The sequence below is a fragment of the Rhincodon typus genome, chromosome 21 (assembly GCF_021869965.1).
Source record: "Rhincodon typus isolate 14 chromosome 21, sRhiTyp1.1, whole genome shotgun sequence".
Lineage (NCBI taxonomy): Eukaryota > Metazoa > Chordata > Chondrichthyes > Orectolobiformes > Rhincodontidae > Rhincodon > Rhincodon typus.
In genome coordinates, this window is record NC_063352.1 from 14,437,039 (window position 1) to 14,458,104 (window position 21,066).

Here is a 21,066-nt window from a genome sequence, read left to right on the forward strand (position 1 = left end):
TAACCATGAGGAATGCAGGGATAGGATAAGAGGGTGGATCTGTGTGGGATACTCTTTGGAGCGTCAGTGTGGACTGGATGGCCAAATGGCCTGCTTCCACATTGTAGGGATTCTACATAAATGAAGATTCTTTTACATTTCCAGTTTAGATGCCAATGTCCAACCATTGAAGCAAGGGGAAAGGAGGAGACCAATTTCATTTACTAATAAAAGTAAATATGGCACAAATGGACAGCTGACATGCTAACGACCTTTAGGTACTACTGACATCGAGCAGTCTCACCCCTGAAGAGAAGAATTTAATTGAAGAATGCAGCTTTTCAGCTGGCCTGTCAGTCACCATGACCTGACTACTGTGCTCCTGCTGGTGTATCACAGGCTGAATGTATCTTTCTTTCCCCAGAGCAGTAAGTTACATTGAGTGGGTTTAGTATTACATTGTAAATCTGACGTTTAACTTCTGAGAACGAGCAAATGCTTGACACATCGTTAGGATTTCCTCTGTCTTAAAGCCTTGATCATGTAGGGTTATATCTTCTCCTGTCATAACTAACATTGTTTTCATCCCTTTCTGATCTGTATCAAGTTCTAATTTAAAACAGATGAACTTCACTCGCATCCAGCACATACTTCTTTGCTCTGGATTGTTTTGCTTCTAATATCAGAAATTTCTACATTGACATTTCACAGTGTCTGCCATTTATCATGACTTATTTATCAGAAGACTATTCTTAACATAACAGTGTTGTAACTAAGACTGGGAGCAGACCATTTAGAACATAAGAACATAAGAACTAGGAGCAGGAGTAGGCCATCTGGCCCCTTGAGCCTGCCCCGCCATTTAATAAGATCATGGCTGATCTTTGAGACTCGGCTCCACTTACCCGCTCACTCACCGTAACCCTTAATTTCTTTACTGTTCAAAAATTTATCTAGCCTTGCCTTAAAAACATTCAGCGAGGTAGCTTCAACCGCTTCACTGGGCAGGGAATTCTACAGATTCATAACCCTTTGGGTGAAGAAGTTCCTCCTGACCTCAGTCCTACATCTGCTTCCCTTTATTTTGAGGTGATGCCCTCTAGTCCTAGTTTCACCTGCTAGCGGAAACAACCTCCCTGCCTCCACTTTATCTATTCCCTTCATAATCTTATATGTTTCTATAAGATCTCCCCTCATTCTTCTGAATTCCAATGAGTATAATCCCAGTCTACTCAGTCTCTCCTCATAATCCAACCCTCTCAACTCTGGAATCAACCGAGTGAATCTCCTCTGCACCCCCTCCAGTGCTAGTATATCTCTTCTCAAGTAAGGAGACCAAAACTGCACACAGTACTCCAGGTGTGGCCTCACCAGGACCCTATACAGCTGCAGCATAGCCTCCCTGTTTTTAAACTCCATCCCTCGAGCAATGGCAGACAAAATTCCATTTGCCTTTTTAATCACCTGCTGCACCTGCAATCCCACCTTCAGCGATTCATGCACAAGGACACCCAAGTCCCTCTGCACAGCAGCGTGCTGCAATTTTTTACCATTTAAAACATAGTCCATTTTGCTGTTATTCCTACCAAAATGGATGACCTTACACTTATCAACATTGTACTCCATCTGCCAGACCTTTGCCCACTCACTTAGACTATCTATATCCCTCTACAGACTTTCAGTGTCTTCTGCACACTTTGCTCTACCACTCACCTTAGTGTCATCTGCAAATTTTGACACACCACACTTAGTCCCCAACTCCAAAGCATCTATGTAAATTGTAAACAATTGAGGTCCCAACACTGATCCCTGAGGCACACCACTGAGGATAAACCGATGGGAGAGGTGGTGTATGTGGAGTTAATAGCTATACACTATTAACTGGACTGCGTCAGTGATGTGAGATCACATGAAATGGGACTTGATGCAAAAAAGGTTCTGCTGAAGTCCTGTTCTATCATGCTTCTATATGTAGTTTGCCGCTTAATAAATGTTACTAGTATGGTGTCCAGTTCTTGACTGTCCATAAGTTCCAGTACTTGCTTATAATATTAATACAACTGGAGACTGGTTAACAGGTCAAACAAAGCACCCAGCATCTCAGACTAAATGTGCATGAGCTTTCGTCTGCATGCAACCCCAGCTGAGGTCTACATCTGAGTCTTCTGCAGCACAGCCCATCCATGATCTATCCTCCATAGAACTGCTCATGCACCATCTATTAGCCCCAGTTTGCCTGTCGCTCTCTCATGCTGATGATCTACCACATGCTGATTCTAAATCTACAAGAAACTTCAAGCTGTGCCAGTATCTGAGCTGGTGACCTGTCACTCAGTGCAGCTGTGCTTTCAGAGGTACAGATCACCTTTAAGAACAAGCAGCTGGATGCACCACCAATGCTTGGCCTCCTGCTGAGTTCTAAGGCAGCCAGCAGCTTGGCTGCACTGGGCCCCATGCTACAATCATGAAAATGGGGTAATTGTCAAATCTCTATCTCTATCATACATGGCATGTGCAGGTCACAAATTGAGACACTTAAGCCCGAATTATTAGCCCCTGGAAGGAGTAAAGATTGTCTGTCTGTTTCACCGCCTCCCAACTCTTTCTTGTTGACTTTACAGATTTTACTTGAGCTGTAGGTACAGCTAAGTATCCATCACTCATTTTGCAAGAAATTGACAACTAAACAAAGGTACGTTTCACGGCAATAGTGGTACTGAAAGGATGGGAGCACTTTTTGTTATTGTTGTTTAATTAATTTCTGCCAATTTAAAACATAGTAATTTTATATAGTAACATTTAGCAGAAGAGTCTAATCTGTTTGAATGCGTTCCCTGATAAATTGAGGGATATTACATTAAATTTTACATCAGTGGAAAATTAAAGAAATCATGGGCTCAATCTGACCTGAAATTAGCTGATTTTCATTTTTAATTGATTTTCATGAAGGGTTTCTCTTCACTAGATCCCACATGCTGAAAATTGCCTCATTAACTTGGTACAATGCTCCAACAGTGCCCCTGCTCACATGGTAGCCCAATTCTCCCACTCATCATAGCTTGAAATACTCACCATTACTGGGACATCCTTTCTGGCACCTTGCCTTAGAAGTTTGTGCACCTCGTCGAGTGCCAGCAATCCAGAGCTGCCTGGAGCAGTTTGTGACATTTGCTCCAGACATGGCAGAAGAAGGGACATTGTGGTCCACTTCACAGACAGGGACCTGGAGTTTCTATTGGACCAAGTTGAGGAGGGCTGTCCTCTTCCTCCAGAACTGGCAGAGGAGGCTACAACATCAGACCATGCCAGCCTAATCTGAGGTGGCCGCCCAGGTCAGTTCAGTCTCAACTGTCCAGGAGAATGCCCAACAATGCTGCAAAAAGATCAATGACCTTCTCTGATCAGCCAATGTAAGTGCCACCATCTTCTCTCTGCTACCTCACACTCACTCTGTCTCTGCTACTGCACCTACCTCTCACCAAGGCTCTACCACTTTCACTATTGAATGCAACATCATGCCTCACCTGACATCACACATCTAATCTCTTCCAGATGATTATCCCTGCCTGGCCTCTGTACCGCCTATGCACTTACTCAGTACATCTCAATATCTTTCCTCCGTCTGCACCTGCATTAACCGCTCTGCCAGTTGCTTTCATCTCACTCAATCTTTCTCTTTATCTCAATCCAGGAGAAAATGGCCCAAACTAGAACAGAAAGAGCCAAGATGGGATGTGAGGTCATCATCATTCAGTTTCTCATCCTTTACATGCAGAAAATCCTGACCGTGATCTCCCCAGGGGCTGACTGACAGTCCCAATCCCCCAGACTGATATTGGATGTTATTCTTGACTTGTGCTGGGACTCCCTGCCTCAAAGGTATCTCCCTTGACTTGACTAAGGACTTCTCCCCTTACACTTTGAAAAATGGCTATTTGCTTAAAGCACATTCAGTGTATTTGAAGCATAAGCAGCTGGCACATTGTGCAGGTGTGAGGTTGACATAGCATGGTGTCAAATAGCAACATAACCACACCCTTGACTGATCACAGCTGACAACCATGACAGCTATCTGGCTTTGAATCTGCGCTAAAAAGCAAATATGGGTAGTGTCATAGAATCCCTACAGTGTGAAAACAGACTATTCAGCCCATCAAACCCACACTAACCCTTCAACGAGCATCTCACCCAGATCCACAACCTACCAATCCCTGTAACCCTACATTTCACATGGCTAATCCACCAAACCTGCACATCTTTGGACACTATGGGCAATTTCCCATGGCCAATCCACCTAACCTGCACATCTTTGGACTGTGGGAGGAAACCAGAGCACCCAGCGGGAACCCACGTGGACACAGGGAGAATGTGAAAACTCCACACAGATAATCATCCAAAGGTGGAATCAAACCTAGGTCCTGTGGCACTGTTAGGCAGCAGTGCTAACCACTGAGCCACCATGCCACCCAGTAGCTCCAGCTGAGGTGATAAAGCACAAATAGGTAGGGTAAAAAAAGAAAGACACGGATGCTATTAACATCCAACTAGTGAGCGACAACTATGAGGGAGAATGAAGAGCCTGAGATGCATCCTTGTCTAATCCATGAGTGTCTGTCCCTGCATGTACATTTTCCTGCACAGTATTGCAAAAGGAGCTGCCTGTTTGCTCCAAAGTGCAACAATGAAGTGTAGAAGTATACTGTAGTGAATTGGAGATTACAATGTAGCAAGTCTGGTTTGTGTTGGATTTCAATGTCTGTGGATGTGGTGTGCTTGCGCTTGCTGCTTCTGGCATGTACCCAGACATGCTGGTTGGATAGTTGGGCTTTTTGGTCTCAACGTCAATAGGTCCTGGCTGGACAATTTACCTAATTTTTCCAACTTTCTCACCTTGACCCATCTCATTCAGGAGTTGCCCGACGTAACTTTTAATTCTTAGCCTGGAATTTGTACCTGAGTTAATTCATAAATCAACTTTACTCCTCTGGCCCTATTTTTAACATAATGTATGAAGGATAAATAACGTACAATATATCCACCAACACTTTAACTAAATAGTTCAGGCATTTAAATTTGAAGATAAGGTTTTGCTGCATGTAATCACATGCAGTGACGGAACATAAATTATAACCCAATAATAAAACAATACTGCCCCCTAATGGAGTCCATAAATATTTGCTTATAGAGATAGTAGGAACTGCAGATGCTGGAAAATCTGAGATAACAAGGTGTAGAGCTGGATGAACACAGCAGGCCAAGCAGCATCATAGGAGCAGGAAAGCTGACGTTTCGGGCCTAGACCCTATTTGCTTATAGCTTTGGTTCTGCTTCATATTTAAAGAATCATTCAGAGAGAATATGGAAAATTTGTATTAATCTTAGAATGAAATTTAAATTTTTTAAAAAATTATTTTGCGGAACATGTAGATCACTGGAAAGGTTCGAATTTTTTAGCCTGGAAAAGAAATTGTTTCCATAAGTGGTGAGCTGTCTTCTTGAAGATTTCCCATCCACGCGATGCAGGTACACCCAGAGTGCTTTAAGGAAGAGAGTTCCAGGATTTTGACCCAATGACAGAGAAGGAACAGTGATAGTTGCAAATCAGGATGGGTGTGGGGCTTGGAGGGGGATTTGGAGGTGGTGATGGTGTTCCCCTGCATCTACTGTCTTCTCGCTGGTAGAGTTCAAGGGTTTGGAAGCGGCTACCAAAGGAGATTTGGTGGGTTGCAGCAATGCATCTGACACATACCACTGTAAGGCTATGGGGAGAAAGTGAATGTGCTAATCAAGTGGGCTGCCTTTTCTAGATCATGTTGAACCTCTTGAGTGTGGTTGGAGCCCAGGCAAGAGGGGTACATCTTCTCACACTTCTGACATGTTTTACAGATGATGGTCAGGTATTGGTGAGTCAGGAAAGAGTTACATACTAAGCAGAATTTCAGCCTCTGACCTGAATTGTTAGACACAGTGTTTACATTGCTGATCCAGTCAAATTTCTGGTCAATGGTAAGCCCCAGGATGGCAATGTTGGGGCATTCAGCATTGCATGCTATTGAACAAGAAAAAATGATTAGATTTTGTCTCTTGTTGGAGATTGCCTGGCATTTGAGTCATGAATGTTATTTTCCACTTACCAGCTCAATGTTGTCCAGATCTTGCTAAGCACAGATTATTTTAGTATCTGAGGGGTTGTGAATGGTACTGAACATTGTACAACATCGTATGAATAACCCACTTCTGACTTATCACAGAGGGGAGGTTACTGATGAAAGACCTTTTCTAATATTTGTTCAGGGGCAGTATGGTGGCTCAGTGATCAGGGATTTGAAAACAAGAATTTTAAAATCGGGACATTACTCGACTGGAAGTTACTGTTGGTCAGCAAGTGCAGGTGATGGGTGAACAGGACCTGGTGTGAGTTAAGACCTAGGCAGCAGAGTTTTGGATGGCTTCAAGTAGAACATGGGAGATCAGCCAAGTGTTGCATTACATAATGAATTGTAGATGCACCAAAGAGTTTCAGCAATGGAAGAGCTGAGACAGGGGTAAAGTCAGGTTGATATGAGAAGGGTTGAAAAATATAGTCTTAGTGATGACGTGACGCTGAAATCGTCAGCTCATCTCTCAATACTTAACGGGAGGAAATTTCTGCTAATCGAGTATTCAATGTTAGGTAGTCTGATAATTACAGCACCCCCTTTGCATCACAGTGAAGCAGAAATAAACTAGATTTAATGCAAACTATGTGCATCTGACCTATGCAGTGACCTTGGCAGGGTTGTGCCTCAATTGGGTGCCTATTCTGTGAATGTTTGACAAATAAATGAAATGCACGAAAGCACAACAATCAAAGGTTTCCTTCAGGCAGAAGTGAGCAACGAAGTGAGATCATGCCAGTCAAGTGGAAATTTAAACAGTGTGTAATGAGTAGCTGCATCCTGCTTCACATCCATCAACCACCCTGAAATTAAATTTCACCTCTGCTTGTGGCTGCAATTACACAATAGCACCATCACAAAAGACATCAAACCAGTGGCAGTGTGCTGAACTAACTGATGTGTCAAATGGGTTAGTTCTGAAACTTGCCTTTTTTGGTAAGATCTTGAGGTTCTTTCCTGTAGCCACTTTCATCACAGTATTATCTGGAGGTTTTCCCATGAGGGACATGCTGAGAAGACACAGAACTTGTTATTGTTTGTTGTTTAGTATGTTCTGGAAGGTATATTTAATAACACTTTTGTTTCGCAAATAACAAAACACTCAAGATCCTTCATAATCATTCTATTGCCAATATTGTTTATATCCATTAAATAAATATGGTGGATTTTAAAATATCCAACTTAAATTGAATTGGCATAAATAACTTGAAGCAGTGTGTTTGGGATTTTGGAACTGTTGTCATGGAACATCCTGTACAATTATCAAAGAACATGATAATTCTGTCATTATAAGACATTGACAGAAGTGTACTTAAAATTATATTTGATGGGATATGGGTGATTTTAAATATGAAATGCACTGATTGGTTAAACCCAGCTATTTCAAAGTTTTAGAGGGAATTTCACCTTATTAACAGTTATTTGAAAACAATTTTCACTCATCTATGCAGCTTCAACATAATGATCTCTCTTTTTACCAACATTCCCCATTGCCAATTAATTTATCTCTTACTGAGACCAAATCAAGGTGTAATTCATTCCAGTGCTGTCTCTTCTTCAATAGAATAGTCTAAGACAACACCAACGAACAGATTCTTAGAATCAAAATAGTAACAGCGAGTCTAAACAGAATCCAGGAATGCTACATTTTTAGAAAAGCATTTTACATATTTTTGCTTGCGTCTTTGTGATTGTAACTGATATTTGGGGCCATAAATTACAGCGTGCAGATGTTTTTTATTCTGCCATCTGTTGAATGTAGTCATTTTATAACTTTATGGGAGGCTTTTCACAAACAGAATAGTCTGAATCAGTGTCTACAAAGCAAAGTCTCACCTTACGAGAGGGAAGTAAACACAGGTGAGACAAAGCATGTCTGTTGTCCCAAGAGGTGGGGGTAGCTGAGCCAAAGAAGCCAGAACCTGATTGACGTCAAACGTACAATTAGAGTCATGTATACATCTTTAATCCCAGGGCATAATATACCAGTTTCCCCATCAGACCTCATCAAACAGTTTTCCATCTAATTTGGTGTTTGTTAATAGGAATATTCTATATGTCGAGTATTTATTTCTGTGCACCAATCATGCTACTATCCTCCATATATTATGAACCTATCCCCAAGTTATCTCTTTACATTATCACACATCAAAGTCCCATCAGCCTGGAAGGGAACATAATTCATACAATTGGACATTGCCGTGATGCTATGAAATACAGACTGGTCGATCTTAGTGACTAAATTAAAAGGTTTAGGTTTTGGATTGGGACAAAAATACTTAAGAATGACCTGGAACAGTTTAAAATAGCCAAAGTCAACTGATCTGAAAGTAGCCAAGCTCAAAAGGAGTGTTTAAAAAAGCATGGCTGAAACTGTCTACTACATCCTGAAAAGGCTATCCAAAAGTGATTACCTGACCATTAAAATGTATTATCGCAATGTATAGGTCACAATGAGGTCTTCAGATATCTCTGATGGATGACACGAAGTGGAGGTGCTGGTGTTGGACTGGGACGGACAAGGTCAGAAATCATATGACACCAGGTTATAGTCTAACAGGTTTATTTCCAACAGGTTGTTTTCGAATAAACCTGTTGGACTATAACCTGGTGTTGGGTGATTTCTGATCTGGTGGATGAAACATCTTGACTACTGAGTGGAAATGACTTAAACTCGAAAATCCTTTTGCAAAGAGAAAGATTAAATAAATCTAGCAACTCAAAGTTGGTCATCCATGGGGCCATATGCCACCAACATCAGCAGAATTATATATTCAAACACATTCTGTGACCTGGCATGTCCTCCACTCTACCATTAACATCAAACTGCAGGATTGACCTTAATTCTTGGAAGATTGCAGGGAGTCATGCCTGGAGCAGTACCAGGCATTCCTAAACATGATGTATCAACCTCGTGAAGCTACATCGCAGGATTACTTCTGTGCCAAACAGCAGAAGTAGCATGTGTTAGATGGAATGATGCGATCCCACAATAAACCTATATCAGGTCTAAGATCTTTAATTCTGCCACCAGCAATCATGAATGGTAGGGGATGATTAAACAACTTACTGAAGGAGGATTGTTCACAAACACCCCCCATTTTCAAAACTGGGGGAGCTTGGCACATCAGTACAAAGACAAGGCTGATCTATTTGCATCCAGCTTCAACCAGAAGTGCCAAGTGGATGATCCATTTCAGTTTCTGCCTGTGAATCCCAGCAGTGCTGTAGTCCAATCTGCAGCTAATTTGATTCACTCCACATGATATCAAGAAACAGCTAAAGGCATTGGATACTGTAAAGGCTATGGACCCTGACAATATTCTCACAATATTGCTGTAGACTGGTGCTCCAGAACTAGCTATGCCCCTAGGCCCGTAGAATATTCCTACCAACAAACAATAAAGTTATTTCAATACAGCTACAACACTGATATCTATTGGGAGATGTGGAAAATTGTCCTATCCGCAAAGAGCAGGACAAATCTAAGTTGGCCCATTACTGACCCATCAGTCTACTCTTGATCATCAGCAAAGTGATGGAAGGGATCTTCAGCAGTTTGATCAAGCCAGATTTACTCACCAATAACCTGCACTCTGATGCTCAGTCTAGGTTCCACCAAGGCGCTTAGCTCTTAACTGTATTACAACTTTGGTCTAAACATGACCAAACAGTTAGATTCTAGAGGTGAGGTGACAGAGACTACCTTTAACATCAAGGTAGCATTTGATCAGGGAACCCAGAAAAACTGGAGTCAGTGGGAATCAGGGTAAAATTCTCCCTTAGTTGGATTACTACCAAGAACAAAGGAGGATGTTGGAGGTCAGTCATCTCAGTCCTAGTCCATCACTGCAGGAGTTCCTCAGCTCCTGCAATCATCTTCAGCTCCTTCATCAACGATCTTCCCTTCATCATACTGTCAGAAGTGGGGATGTTCATTGATAATGGCACAATGTTCAGCATAATTTACTACCCTTCGATGTTGAAGAATTTATGCTCAAGTACAGCAAGACCTGGACAACATTTAGACTTGAGCTGATAAATAGCAAGCAATACTTGGACCATTCCAGTGCCAGGCAACAACCATCCCCAGCAAGAAAGAATCAAATCATCTCCCCTTGCCATTACCAACCCTCGATGCCACATGATCAGCATCTTGGGATTACCATTGACTAAAAACTGAACTGAACTGAACTATTTCAAATACTGTGGCTACAACAGCAACACAAAGCCAGGGGATTTGATAATAAGAGACCCATATCCTGCCTCCCCCAAAGCCTATCCATCATCTAAGGCAAAAATGAGGTGTAAGATGGAATACTCCCCACTTGCCTGGATGAATGCAGCTCCAACAACACTCAAGAAGCTTGACATCATCCAGGACAAAGCAGCCCTCTTAGCTGGCAAATCCTCCACCACCAAGATATAATGGCAGAATGAGTCCCATCAATAACATGAACTGTAGTTAACATGGAATACTTTATCAGCAAATTGCCTTCCAAGCCACCTGACATTCTGACTTGGAACTATATCGCCATTCCTTTACAATCTCTATGTCAAAATCCTGAAACTCCTTTCCTAACAGTTTGTGGCGAACTTAAACCAAAGGAATTGTAGTGGTTCAACAGGGTCACTCACAATGACCTCCTCAAGGACAATTAGGGATGCTCAATAAATACTGGCCTAGCCAGCGGTGCCCACATCCAATTAACATTTTTATTTTAAAATGGGCCAAAACGCCTGTGAATTTACAAGGTATAGTCTTAAAGAGATTCCTTTGTCTTCACAGAATGACAGATAATAGATCGAATCGCCTAGATACACTGACATTCCCAAATGATTCAGCCCAGTCAGATTTACACAGTGACTCAGTGATACAGCCACAAAACAATCACATCAAAAATTCTCTAATTTATTTCAATGCTAAATACATGCAGAACTTGGCAGGTAGCTGCTGCAAACATTCAGGTTGTTCTTGGATTCAAGCTGCTTCACATGCAAGTCAGGTATCTAAAGTAATTAACCTACCACAGTGATCAGATATATGAGATCCACCAGAACGCTTCTGGATGAACGCCAGCTGGGAACCTGCACATTAACAAGTGCATAGAGCTATTACAGTTTCAGGACTGAGGAAAACTAAAACTGCTTTGCACGGATGGACTTGGAATAGTTGTTACAAGCAATAACTGAAGAGAAAGCCTGGACAAAATTGAGGAGAATCTGGCACAATTGTGGCTCTGCTGTACCACATTGACTATGTGGGTTATCTATTAAGCCATCAAGGGAGCTCCATGTTGTCTCTTCCATCAATAGAACTATAGTCTGCTCCCAACACTTATGCAAATTGAGATTTGTGACCCAGAAATAATAAGTAATCATATGTAAGGAATGGGGTAGACACCAGAAGTAAGACAGCTCCTTGCTGTAATTCTCATTGCTGACATTGGCTTACACTTTATACCACACACTTGGATGGGGATTGGTTAGCTCAGTTGGCTGGATGGCCTATTAGTGATGCTAACCACACAGGTTCAATTCCCACACTGGTTGAGGTTACCATGACTTTCATTCTTGCCCTTCACCTGAGGCATGATGACCGTCAGATTAAACTCATTACCAGTCATCTCTCTTGAATGAGAGAGTGTGGCGCTATGACTCTCTGGGACTACGGCAACTTTACCTTTGTACTTTACACTGAGTGGCTGACATCATCAAGATATTTTATCATTAGCCTGTAGAAGGCAAGTAACTCAGTCCTTGTCATACATGATAAAAATATTTATAAATTACCTGTATCATTGTCAGAGAAAGTTGGCACTGAAGGTGAAGCAGAAAGCATTTCCTAATTCCTGAGCTCATTTGTCGAGCCTAGGCAGCAATAAGATATCAGGATTGAACAAGTTTTAAATAGATAATCGAAATTTAATAGATGTTAACAAAGCATGCCCTCTTTTGACATACAAACATCACTGGAGACTTTGATAACCTTGTGTTTTTTTTAAATACACATCATTTGCAAAGATCTTCCAGCAAAACAGATTTTGAGATTTATAGATTCCCTGTAGACCACATGGGAAATACCTTAGATGCTTAGCCCTTCCTTCACACCTTGAAAGGAAAATAGTTTTCTCTCTTCCCACTGGTCCCCACCTCACCAGACAGGTGGGCTTGGTCTGCTCAGGTGGCCACCGAAGATCTCATGTGACTACTTCAAAAAAGAGCAGAGATGTTAATAGTTATCCCACAATCAAAACCAGGTGATTGGACCATTTCACATTGCATTGGGAGATTGTTGTGTGTTAATTGGCTGTTATGTATCCAACACTCCAACAGTGACTGTATTTCAAAAGTACTTAATTGGTTGGAAAGTGCTTTGGGACTTCCTGAGTTTGTGAATGATATTACATTGCAAGGTCTCTCTTTAACAAAATATTTAATGCATCTTTTTCAGGGTTTCTGTGCAGAAAAAAGGCATAAATAAAAAAGGCAAGTATTTTTTTACGAGTGAAATTATTCTATGTTAATGTCCTATAATCAGGTAAGTTTTTTGACTAAACTTCAAATTCCATGGAAAGGGGAGCTTAGTTTATAATTAAATTGCTCAAAATCATTCCAGTCACAAAATACAATACAGAAGAGGCCCTTTGGCTCATTGAGGCTACACCAACTAAATTAATCTAAATCTACACTAAACCCAATTTTCAGTACTTGGCTGATAGCCTTGAATGTTGTGACATTTCCAGTCTTCATCCACACACTTTTTAAAGTTTGTGTTATTTCGCGTCTCGATTACCCTCCCAGACATTCAGGATTCCCACCACCCTCTAGATGAAAAAAAATCTTCAAACTCCTTTTAAACCTTCTGCCTTTCACCTTAAAATTATGCTCCTTGTATTCACCATGCAGAACCTGAAGACTAAAAGTAAAAATTACCAATATTGGAAATCTGAAATAAGCACAGGCTATTTCAAAAGAAAACCCTCTTTAGCTTTTATATGCGGCCAATAAGATGATGCAACTAGCTGGGAACTTCCAGGAGTTTCTAGGGTTCATAGATTTTATTCCCATTTGTACAAGATCCTTAATGAAAACCAAAAGAACAGCAGATGCGGTGAATCAGAGACAAAAATAGAAATTGCTGGAAAAGCTCAGCAGGTCTGGCAGCGTCTGTGGAGAGAAATCAGAGTTAATGTTTCGGATCAAGTGACCCTTCCTTAGAATCAGATCCTTACTGCATTTTAGGAACTCTTAAATACCTGTTTGATTAGCTCGATTATGCTGATATTGCCATGGCTTCTGAAGTGCACAGAACTTGCTAAGCTACCAAAGAGGCTGGACAAGTAGACTGGAGTAGTTTTCTGTAAGAATGATGTCAAATGTTCACAATCTTTGTGGCAAGTCTGCCTGCAGCAAGACGGACTCAAAGGATCCAAGGAAAAGCTGCAAGTTTAACAAGTCAAAGGAAAAGTTCCATCACTCGGTTGGTTAAACTGCAAGCAACTTACATAGCTCAATGATATTGATCTCACTATCTACAGCATTTCATAAAATAGGCACATTTAATCAGGACTCATTTTGAAACATTCCACTTGATACTTCTCTATCACTAATGCTGTCTTATTGCTCTCAGGGGAAAATGATTTAGCCCCTCAATCATGGCTGATCTGCAATTTAACATAATGGGTTGAATCTGGCCAGAAATCAGCTAAGTGATCTTTTCGTCAGGTTTCATGGAGGATTTTTCTCTGCAGGATCTAGCAAGTTTTCTTGCACGATTGTCGCAGACTTGCTTCATTAACTATCCACCACACCCCTATTGTACCTCTCTTGTCTGATGCTAGCCCGGTTTTCCCACTTGCTATATTCCCCACTGCCAGGATATCCCAGATCTCTGGAGCCAGTGCCATCTTGGAACACCATCCATGTACCCAGTCTAGCATTGGCAGTTCAGAGTTGCCCACACTGTATGGGAGTGGCACAGCAGCTACAAGTCAACGCTTTCCATGCCATAGGGGTGACACGGCTGAACACTTCCTTGCAAGATGAAGTGCATGTTCTGAACCCAATCACTTTTAAGTACCAGACCACACAGCTCATCTGTCCTTAGCCACATCCCATCTCAGAGCAAATGAAAGTTCGCATTCGCCTCTCAGAACAGAAACAAACTGCAACAATTTTACAGGCAGTGAGTGATCACTGCATCCAGTTCTCATCGACTGAAACCAGGTGTCATTCAAGTCTTGTCTAACTCAGAGTGCAGCAGCATTAGGTGCTGCATTGTGCAGAAGGCAATGTTCTGCTGCTCAGTGTCCTCATCCTCCTACTCGGAAGATTTCTCCTTCTCTCCTAGTTTGACAGCTTCCATCACATGTCCTGTTTGTTTAATCTGCTTGTGCAGAACACTGTTTGCTAGGATTATACTGCACACTCTGTCTGCAATGTACTGCAAGGCCCCACTAGTCTGATCCAGGCAGTGGAACGTCATTTTCAATAGGCCTATCATTTGTTCCACCATGGTGCTGGTTGAAGAATCGACTGCATTGTATCTACAATCCAGCTCAGCCAGGGGATTGTATAACAGAGTCATCAGCCATGTCGTAGTAGGTAGCCCTAGTTTCCCAGTAACAATCCTGGTAAGGTATCTGCACCCTCAAACACATCAAGAACATGAGAGTTGTCAAAGATGTAGGCATCATGTCAACCTATTCACAAACTTCTAAGAACTGATACAAATGATGTAACGGCTGCATCTTTTTGTTGTTCTTTGTTCTTTGATAGTGGAATAAAATAGAAAAGGACTGTTTTTAAAATTAGGGACGGAGGAGGAATTTACTGCACTTTTAAAAACAAGTTACTGGAACTCATAGTGAGCTGTGTTAGCACTGTTGCCATACAAAAAGTAGGGGTGTTAAAATAAGACTACACAGCACCAGTGTGTGGGTGCAGTGAGTGAATCAGTCAGCAAGATGTAGCTGATTGGTTTGTGTAAATGTAACCAGTTGTGAACAAAAACAGAAGTTGCTGGAAAAGCTCAGCAGGTCTGCCGGCATCTGTGAGGAAAGAATCAGAATTAATGTTTCGGGTCCGGTGACCCTTCCTCAGTTATGGTTGCCAGAAGTCATCAACCTAACAACAGCTCCCAGATTGGCTCCTGGGCAGGTCAGCAGCTTGGGGGTTTACAAAAGAGAGGCAGAAGCCTCCAAACTAAGCAGGTTCTATGTCTCGATCTTTCTGTAGTAAAAGTACCTGAAGCCTGAAGAAAGCAAGTTATTTTTTCCCACCAGTTGCTATAAGCTATTGTCTTTATCCAGTAACTAAGAAACATTGTAATTAGGAAAACAATTGCCCTGTGCATCTTGAAAAGAAGTGAAGGAACCTGGAGGTAGGTGGTTGAAGGACAGAAGGTCTAGAGAAGGAAAATGAGCATCTCATTAAACTGTGTGAACTGGTGCTTTTGAACTGTGTTTTCCCAGGTTTTCCCTCCACCTATAATACCAACTTTGTTTTTTGTTTGTCCAGGTCTATATGTGTGTTTAGAGGTTTTAAAAGAGGGTTCAAGATGCAAAGATAGTTATATGTTGATAGTTAATGGTCTTGTTTATCTGTGGCTATAACTTCTTTATTTGTATAAACAATAGATCTTGTTAAGTACAGGAACCTGGTCAGTGTTTTCTGAATAACCCGATTCCATCAGACAGGTAAACTGGGGACTTTACGTACTTTGGTTAAATCATTACTTTTTGTGGGAGGCCCAGGGGTAGTGGGGCTTGAGAATTGGTGAACAGTCCCAAGTGGGTTGTAATAATGGACACAGATCATTTGCGCATTGATGTACCGGAATCTTTATCAATCGATAAACTCAGCTGCCTTATGATATAGTCCCCTCAGTGCAATATGTGCTCAGTCTATCATGCCCTCCACTGGAGGGAAGCCAGTTATCTTACTAAGTAGACAGTTTGTCCAGTTGTGAAATTGGAGATGTCCAGAACTGTAAATTTAATATAATCACAAATGAGTCCAGTGGGGGCATAAAAAAATGCAGTGGGGATTTCAGGAGAAACCACTTCACCCCCCCCAAAAAAATGAGAACAGGAGCTCACTACCACAAAAATTAGTTGATGTGAATGGCATGAATGCATTTAAGATGAACCTGGATATATACTTGTGAGAAAAGGAACAGGAGGAATAGTTAATAGTGTGAGATAAAGTTGGACACTCGTGAATCATAATCAATTGTGAGCTAAGTGAATTGTTACTGTGCTGTAAATTATATATATTATGCAACAAAGAATTTTCACAAAGAGACCATGAGAAAACCCACAGAAGTTCTATCCATTTATCCCATTGGACTGGTATAATGTCCAAATCTGACAACACACTAAATGAAGCTGTGATACTCACTGTGATAAAGCTGAGGGACCTGTATAGCTGTTTCCTTCTTATTATTAAATTCTAGCAAATCTACAACCCCTAAATACTATGTCCTGATATTCATTCTAGGGCTGGGAGTGGGTAATGCAATACAAAATACAAATCACTGCTAGGTTTGAATAGAGCTCAGATTGAAAATGTTAAAGTTTCCATCTCTTTAATGGCTACAGATGCCAAATAGTTGGGTAATTAAGACAGTCCCAGGTTGCGAATGGAATTTGTACGCAAGTCAGAACACAATGCAGGAAAATATAAAGGAGACTTCGTACGTCAGCTCTTTAAAATTACGCCTCTGTATGAGATCGTATTTGTAAGCACAAACGTTTGGAAATCGAACGTTTGTAAATCCAGAACCCCTTGTCATTACTAATTCTTTTGCTTGGTTGTGAAGTTGGTTGTCCAGTAAGTTCTACATACTGGATCTGGAAATTGCTCTATATTGAGACGGAGTGTTCAAAGTACCAATCTGTTCTCTTTCCAGCCAGAAGATGCCACATTCTGATGAGCATGGACAGATATAATTTTGAAATACAGAATGACACATTGTCAGGGTATGACTTAAATATTTACCTGATATCACTCTGTAGAAAAATTCCAATGTTCCTATTGTTAAGAGAACTTCCAAGGCAGCAAACCACTTCTCCAAACTCCTGCATTATTTTCACCATCTCGCATATGGCTTTGAGGAGACAGAAGGCAAGTTAGGTCGAGCAGTAACACTTGGCACAATCTCAAGAAGTGTGTTCATTAAAAATTCATTCGAGAATTGATGACACTGCTGCTCTTTAAGTTGGGGACAACTGCAAATGTATCTGTATACTAAGAGAGGTGTGAAGCTGCTGTTAATTTGATGAAAGGAATGAGCAGATGATCCAGGACCAGAGAGAAGCCATTTAAGGTAAATTCATCTACCTCTCTGGCGAGAGATAGTAGGAACTGCAGATGCTGGAGAATCCGAGACAACAAGGTGCAGGGCTGGATGAACACAGCAGGCCAAGCAGCATCATAGGAGCAGAGAGGCTGACGTTTCAGGCCTAGACCATACCTCTCTGGCGAAGCTAGTTACAAAATTCTTCTCCATTCAACAACTTTCTGCTCATTTCGGGTGGCAACTGGTGAGTTGTATATTTGCATACAAGTAGTTCTGAATATACAATTGTTGTCTTCAGTTGCTATCAGAGATACAATGCACTGAATAATCTCCCTCTGTCTAAAGGTGTAATTGTATAGTATTCTACGACTGTAAAATATGTAGCAAAAGTGCAATTTCCTGTTGCAGACTATTTCTTTCCCCGTACTGTATTTGCTCCTTTTTAATTGGAACTGAACTGCAGCATTCTTGCGAGTTCTACCGCAGACTGGAGAATTCCTCAAACTACAGTACATCGCATGTAAATGTTGCCCCACCGTTTCCTTGAAATTAATTCGCAGCACCCTGTTAAAAGTCAGAATTGAGACTATCTTCAAGAAACATTTTTACATCGCGGGAGTGGGTTTGAAGGTTGCATTGTAACCATGGCTTACTTCCCTAATTTGATTTGTGCTCCTTTTTCTATTCCTTAGACAATGGAAATCTTAATAAAAATCCAAAAGAACGTTAGATGCTGGAAATCAGAAACAAAAACAAAAACGAAAATTGCTGGAAAAACTCCGCGGGTCTGGCAGCATCAGTGGAAAGAAATCAGAGTTGAGGTTTCAGGTCCAGTGACTGTTCTTCAGAACTGATGGTAGCTAGGAAAAAGTTGATATATATACAGAAGAAGGGATGGGAGGGGAGGAGAGTAGATGAAAGATGGAGATATAACCCACAAAGAGAGAAAAACAGTTGGACAGACAAAGCAATGGTTAAAGGTCTGTTAAGCAGGTTAAAGCACTGCAGCAAAGCTGAGACAGAGGTGCTGGCCAGGGATCATTATAAGTGTTTCTGAAGAAGGGTCTAGGTCTGAAACATCAGCTTTCCTGCTCCTCTGATGCTGCTTGGCCTGCTGTGTTCATCCAACTCTACACCTTGTTGTCTCAGATTTTCCAGCATCTGCAGTTCCTACTATCTCTGAAACAATTTTAACCCCGCTGCAAAGCCTTTCTGAAGACGGGTCTAGGCCCGAAACATCAACTTTCCTGCTCCTTCAATGCTGCATGGCCTGCTGTGTTCATCCAGCTCTACATGTTGTTATCTCAGATTCTCCAGCATCTGCAGTTCCTACTATCTCTCATCATTATAAGTGTGTTGAGGTGGCAGGCAACTGGAAGCTCAGGGTCTTCTGCAAAGCAGTCGCCCAGTCTGTGCAGCGGTTGTCAGCCAATTTTTTCCTACGTACCATCAATTCTGAGGAATGGTCACTGGACCCAATCTGATTTTTCTCCACAGATGCTGCCAGACCTGATGAATTTTTCCAGCAACTTCTGCTTTTGTGAATAGAAATTATAGTGCTTTGTTAATGCTATGGCATCAACAAGTTCACCACCAATCAAATTAGCATATACACAGGTTAAAAATATTTTATTTTTCTCTTTAATTGTATATAATTTCTTTCCAATATTTTTCTTATTTCTTTCCTCCCTTATAAAATGAAGAATTCGATTGGATTTCTGCCCAGCGTTTATTACAGTGGCCACAAATAGCAAGAATGAAGAAATTGTATATTGCTGAAAAAAGACACATTTTGTCAAGGCTTTTTGTCTTGTACTCATCAGATCAAATTTGCGAGAAATATCAAAATGAAAGGGAATGACATTTATACTATACAGTATAAAATATTAATATCACAAAACAGCAAAGTTATAATGAACAAATAACGTGTGGTGTGATGTTGATCACGGTATAAATGTTGCCCAATGCACCAATAAGATGCTCTGCACATTTCAAAAATGATTTAACTCCCATTCTAATAACTCATCTGAGAGATTGTGCCTCTGACAGTTCAGCACTACTGCAATAGTGCACCACAAATGTCAGCCTAGATTTTATGCTGAAGTATCAGTGGTAAGAATTGAAGCTAGAGCTTTCTAATGCAGAGGTGAAAGTGCAACTGACTGAGTCACGGCTGACACCTAAAACCTAATTCTTGATATTCATTGAATCCCTACAGTGTGAAGCAGGCCATTCAGCCCATCGAGTCCATGACCCTCTTAACAGCATTCCACCCAGACCCTGACCCAGCCCCAGACCACCTACCATATTCCCTGTAAACCTGCATGTCCCATGGCTAATCGATCTAGCCCACAGCCCTGGACACTATGGGCAATTTAGCATGGCCAATCCACCTAACCTGCACATCTTTGGGCTATGGCAGGAAACCAGACCACCCGGAGGAAACCCACGCTGACACAGGAAGAACGTGCAAACTCCACACACACAGTCAGCACAAGGGTGGAATTGAACCCAGTCCCTGGTACTGTGAGGGAACAGTAGCAACCACTGAGCCTCTGTGCTGCAAACTGATGTGAGGTAAAGCTAGGCATGTGGATGCCAATCCTAATTTGTTAATCTTGCTGGGACATACTTATTTTAATGGCGACAGTGAAGACTGCAGATGCTGGAAGTTAGAGTCAATAAATGCGGATCTGGAAAAGCACAGCAGGTCAGAGAGCATCCAAGGAACAGGAAAGTCAACGTTTCAGGCTGAAACCCTTCGTTAGGATTGGGAGGGGGAGGGGAGCCCAGAAAAAAGGGGGCTGGGGCTAGGGGAGGGTAGGTGAGATGGAGAAAGTTGGATGCAGGTAAGGGGTTATAATGATTGGTCAGTGGGAAGGGTGGAATGGATAGGTGAGTAGGAAGATGGACAGGTTGGGAGTGGTGAGATTTTGAAAGTGGTGATGCAGGTAGGGGGTTATTGTGGTTGGTCAGTGGGAAGGGTGGAGCAGATAGGTCAGTCAGAAGATGGACACATTGGGGAGGAGAGATTTTGAAGCTGGTAAAGTCAGTATTTAGGCCATTGGACTATAAGCTCCCAAGGCGAAATATGAGGTGTTGTTCCTCCAGTTTACATTTAGCCTCACTCTGACAGTGGAGGAGGCCAAGGATGGACATGTCATCAGGAGAGTGGGAGGGGAAATTAAAGTGGATCACAATGGGAAGGTCAGGTTGGTTGGTGCGTGCAGAGCACAGATGCTCTACAAACTCGTCCCCAAGTCTGCATTTGGTCTCCCTGATATAAAGGACACCACACCGGGAGCAACGGATACAGTAGATGAAGTTATATGAGGTGCAGGTGAATCTCTGCCAGATTTAGAAGGATTGTTTGGGGCCATGGATGGAGGTGAGGTGGGAGGTGTAGGGGCAGGTGTTGCACCTCTTGCGATTGCAGGGAAAGGCACCGGATGTGGTGGAGGGAGTGTGGGGAGTGTGAAGCTGACGAGGGAGTCACAGAGAGAATGATCCCTGCGGAAAATGGACAGAGGTGGGAGGGAGATAGTAGGAACTGCAGATGCTGGAGAATCTGAGATAACAAGGTGTAGAGCTGGATGAACACAGCAGGCTAAGCAGCATCAGAGG

The 21,066-nt window shown here is 41.8% G+C and overlaps 1 protein-coding gene across 1 annotated transcript in view; it reads right to left on the reverse strand.

Moving 5' to 3' along the window:
- Positions 1–21,066, reverse strand: part of LOC109933972 (transmembrane protein 94-like) — a 107,345-nt gene that overhangs the window by 14,261 nt on the left and 72,018 nt on the right. Inside the window, 5 exon segments of the mRNA XM_048609688.1 lie at positions 7,066–7,147; positions 7,974–8,059; positions 11,931–12,008; positions 13,397–13,580; positions 17,142–17,250. Of these exon segments, the coding sequence (XP_048465645.1) occupies positions 7,066–7,147; positions 7,974–8,059; positions 11,931–12,008; positions 13,397–13,580; positions 17,142–17,250 (539 nt within the window).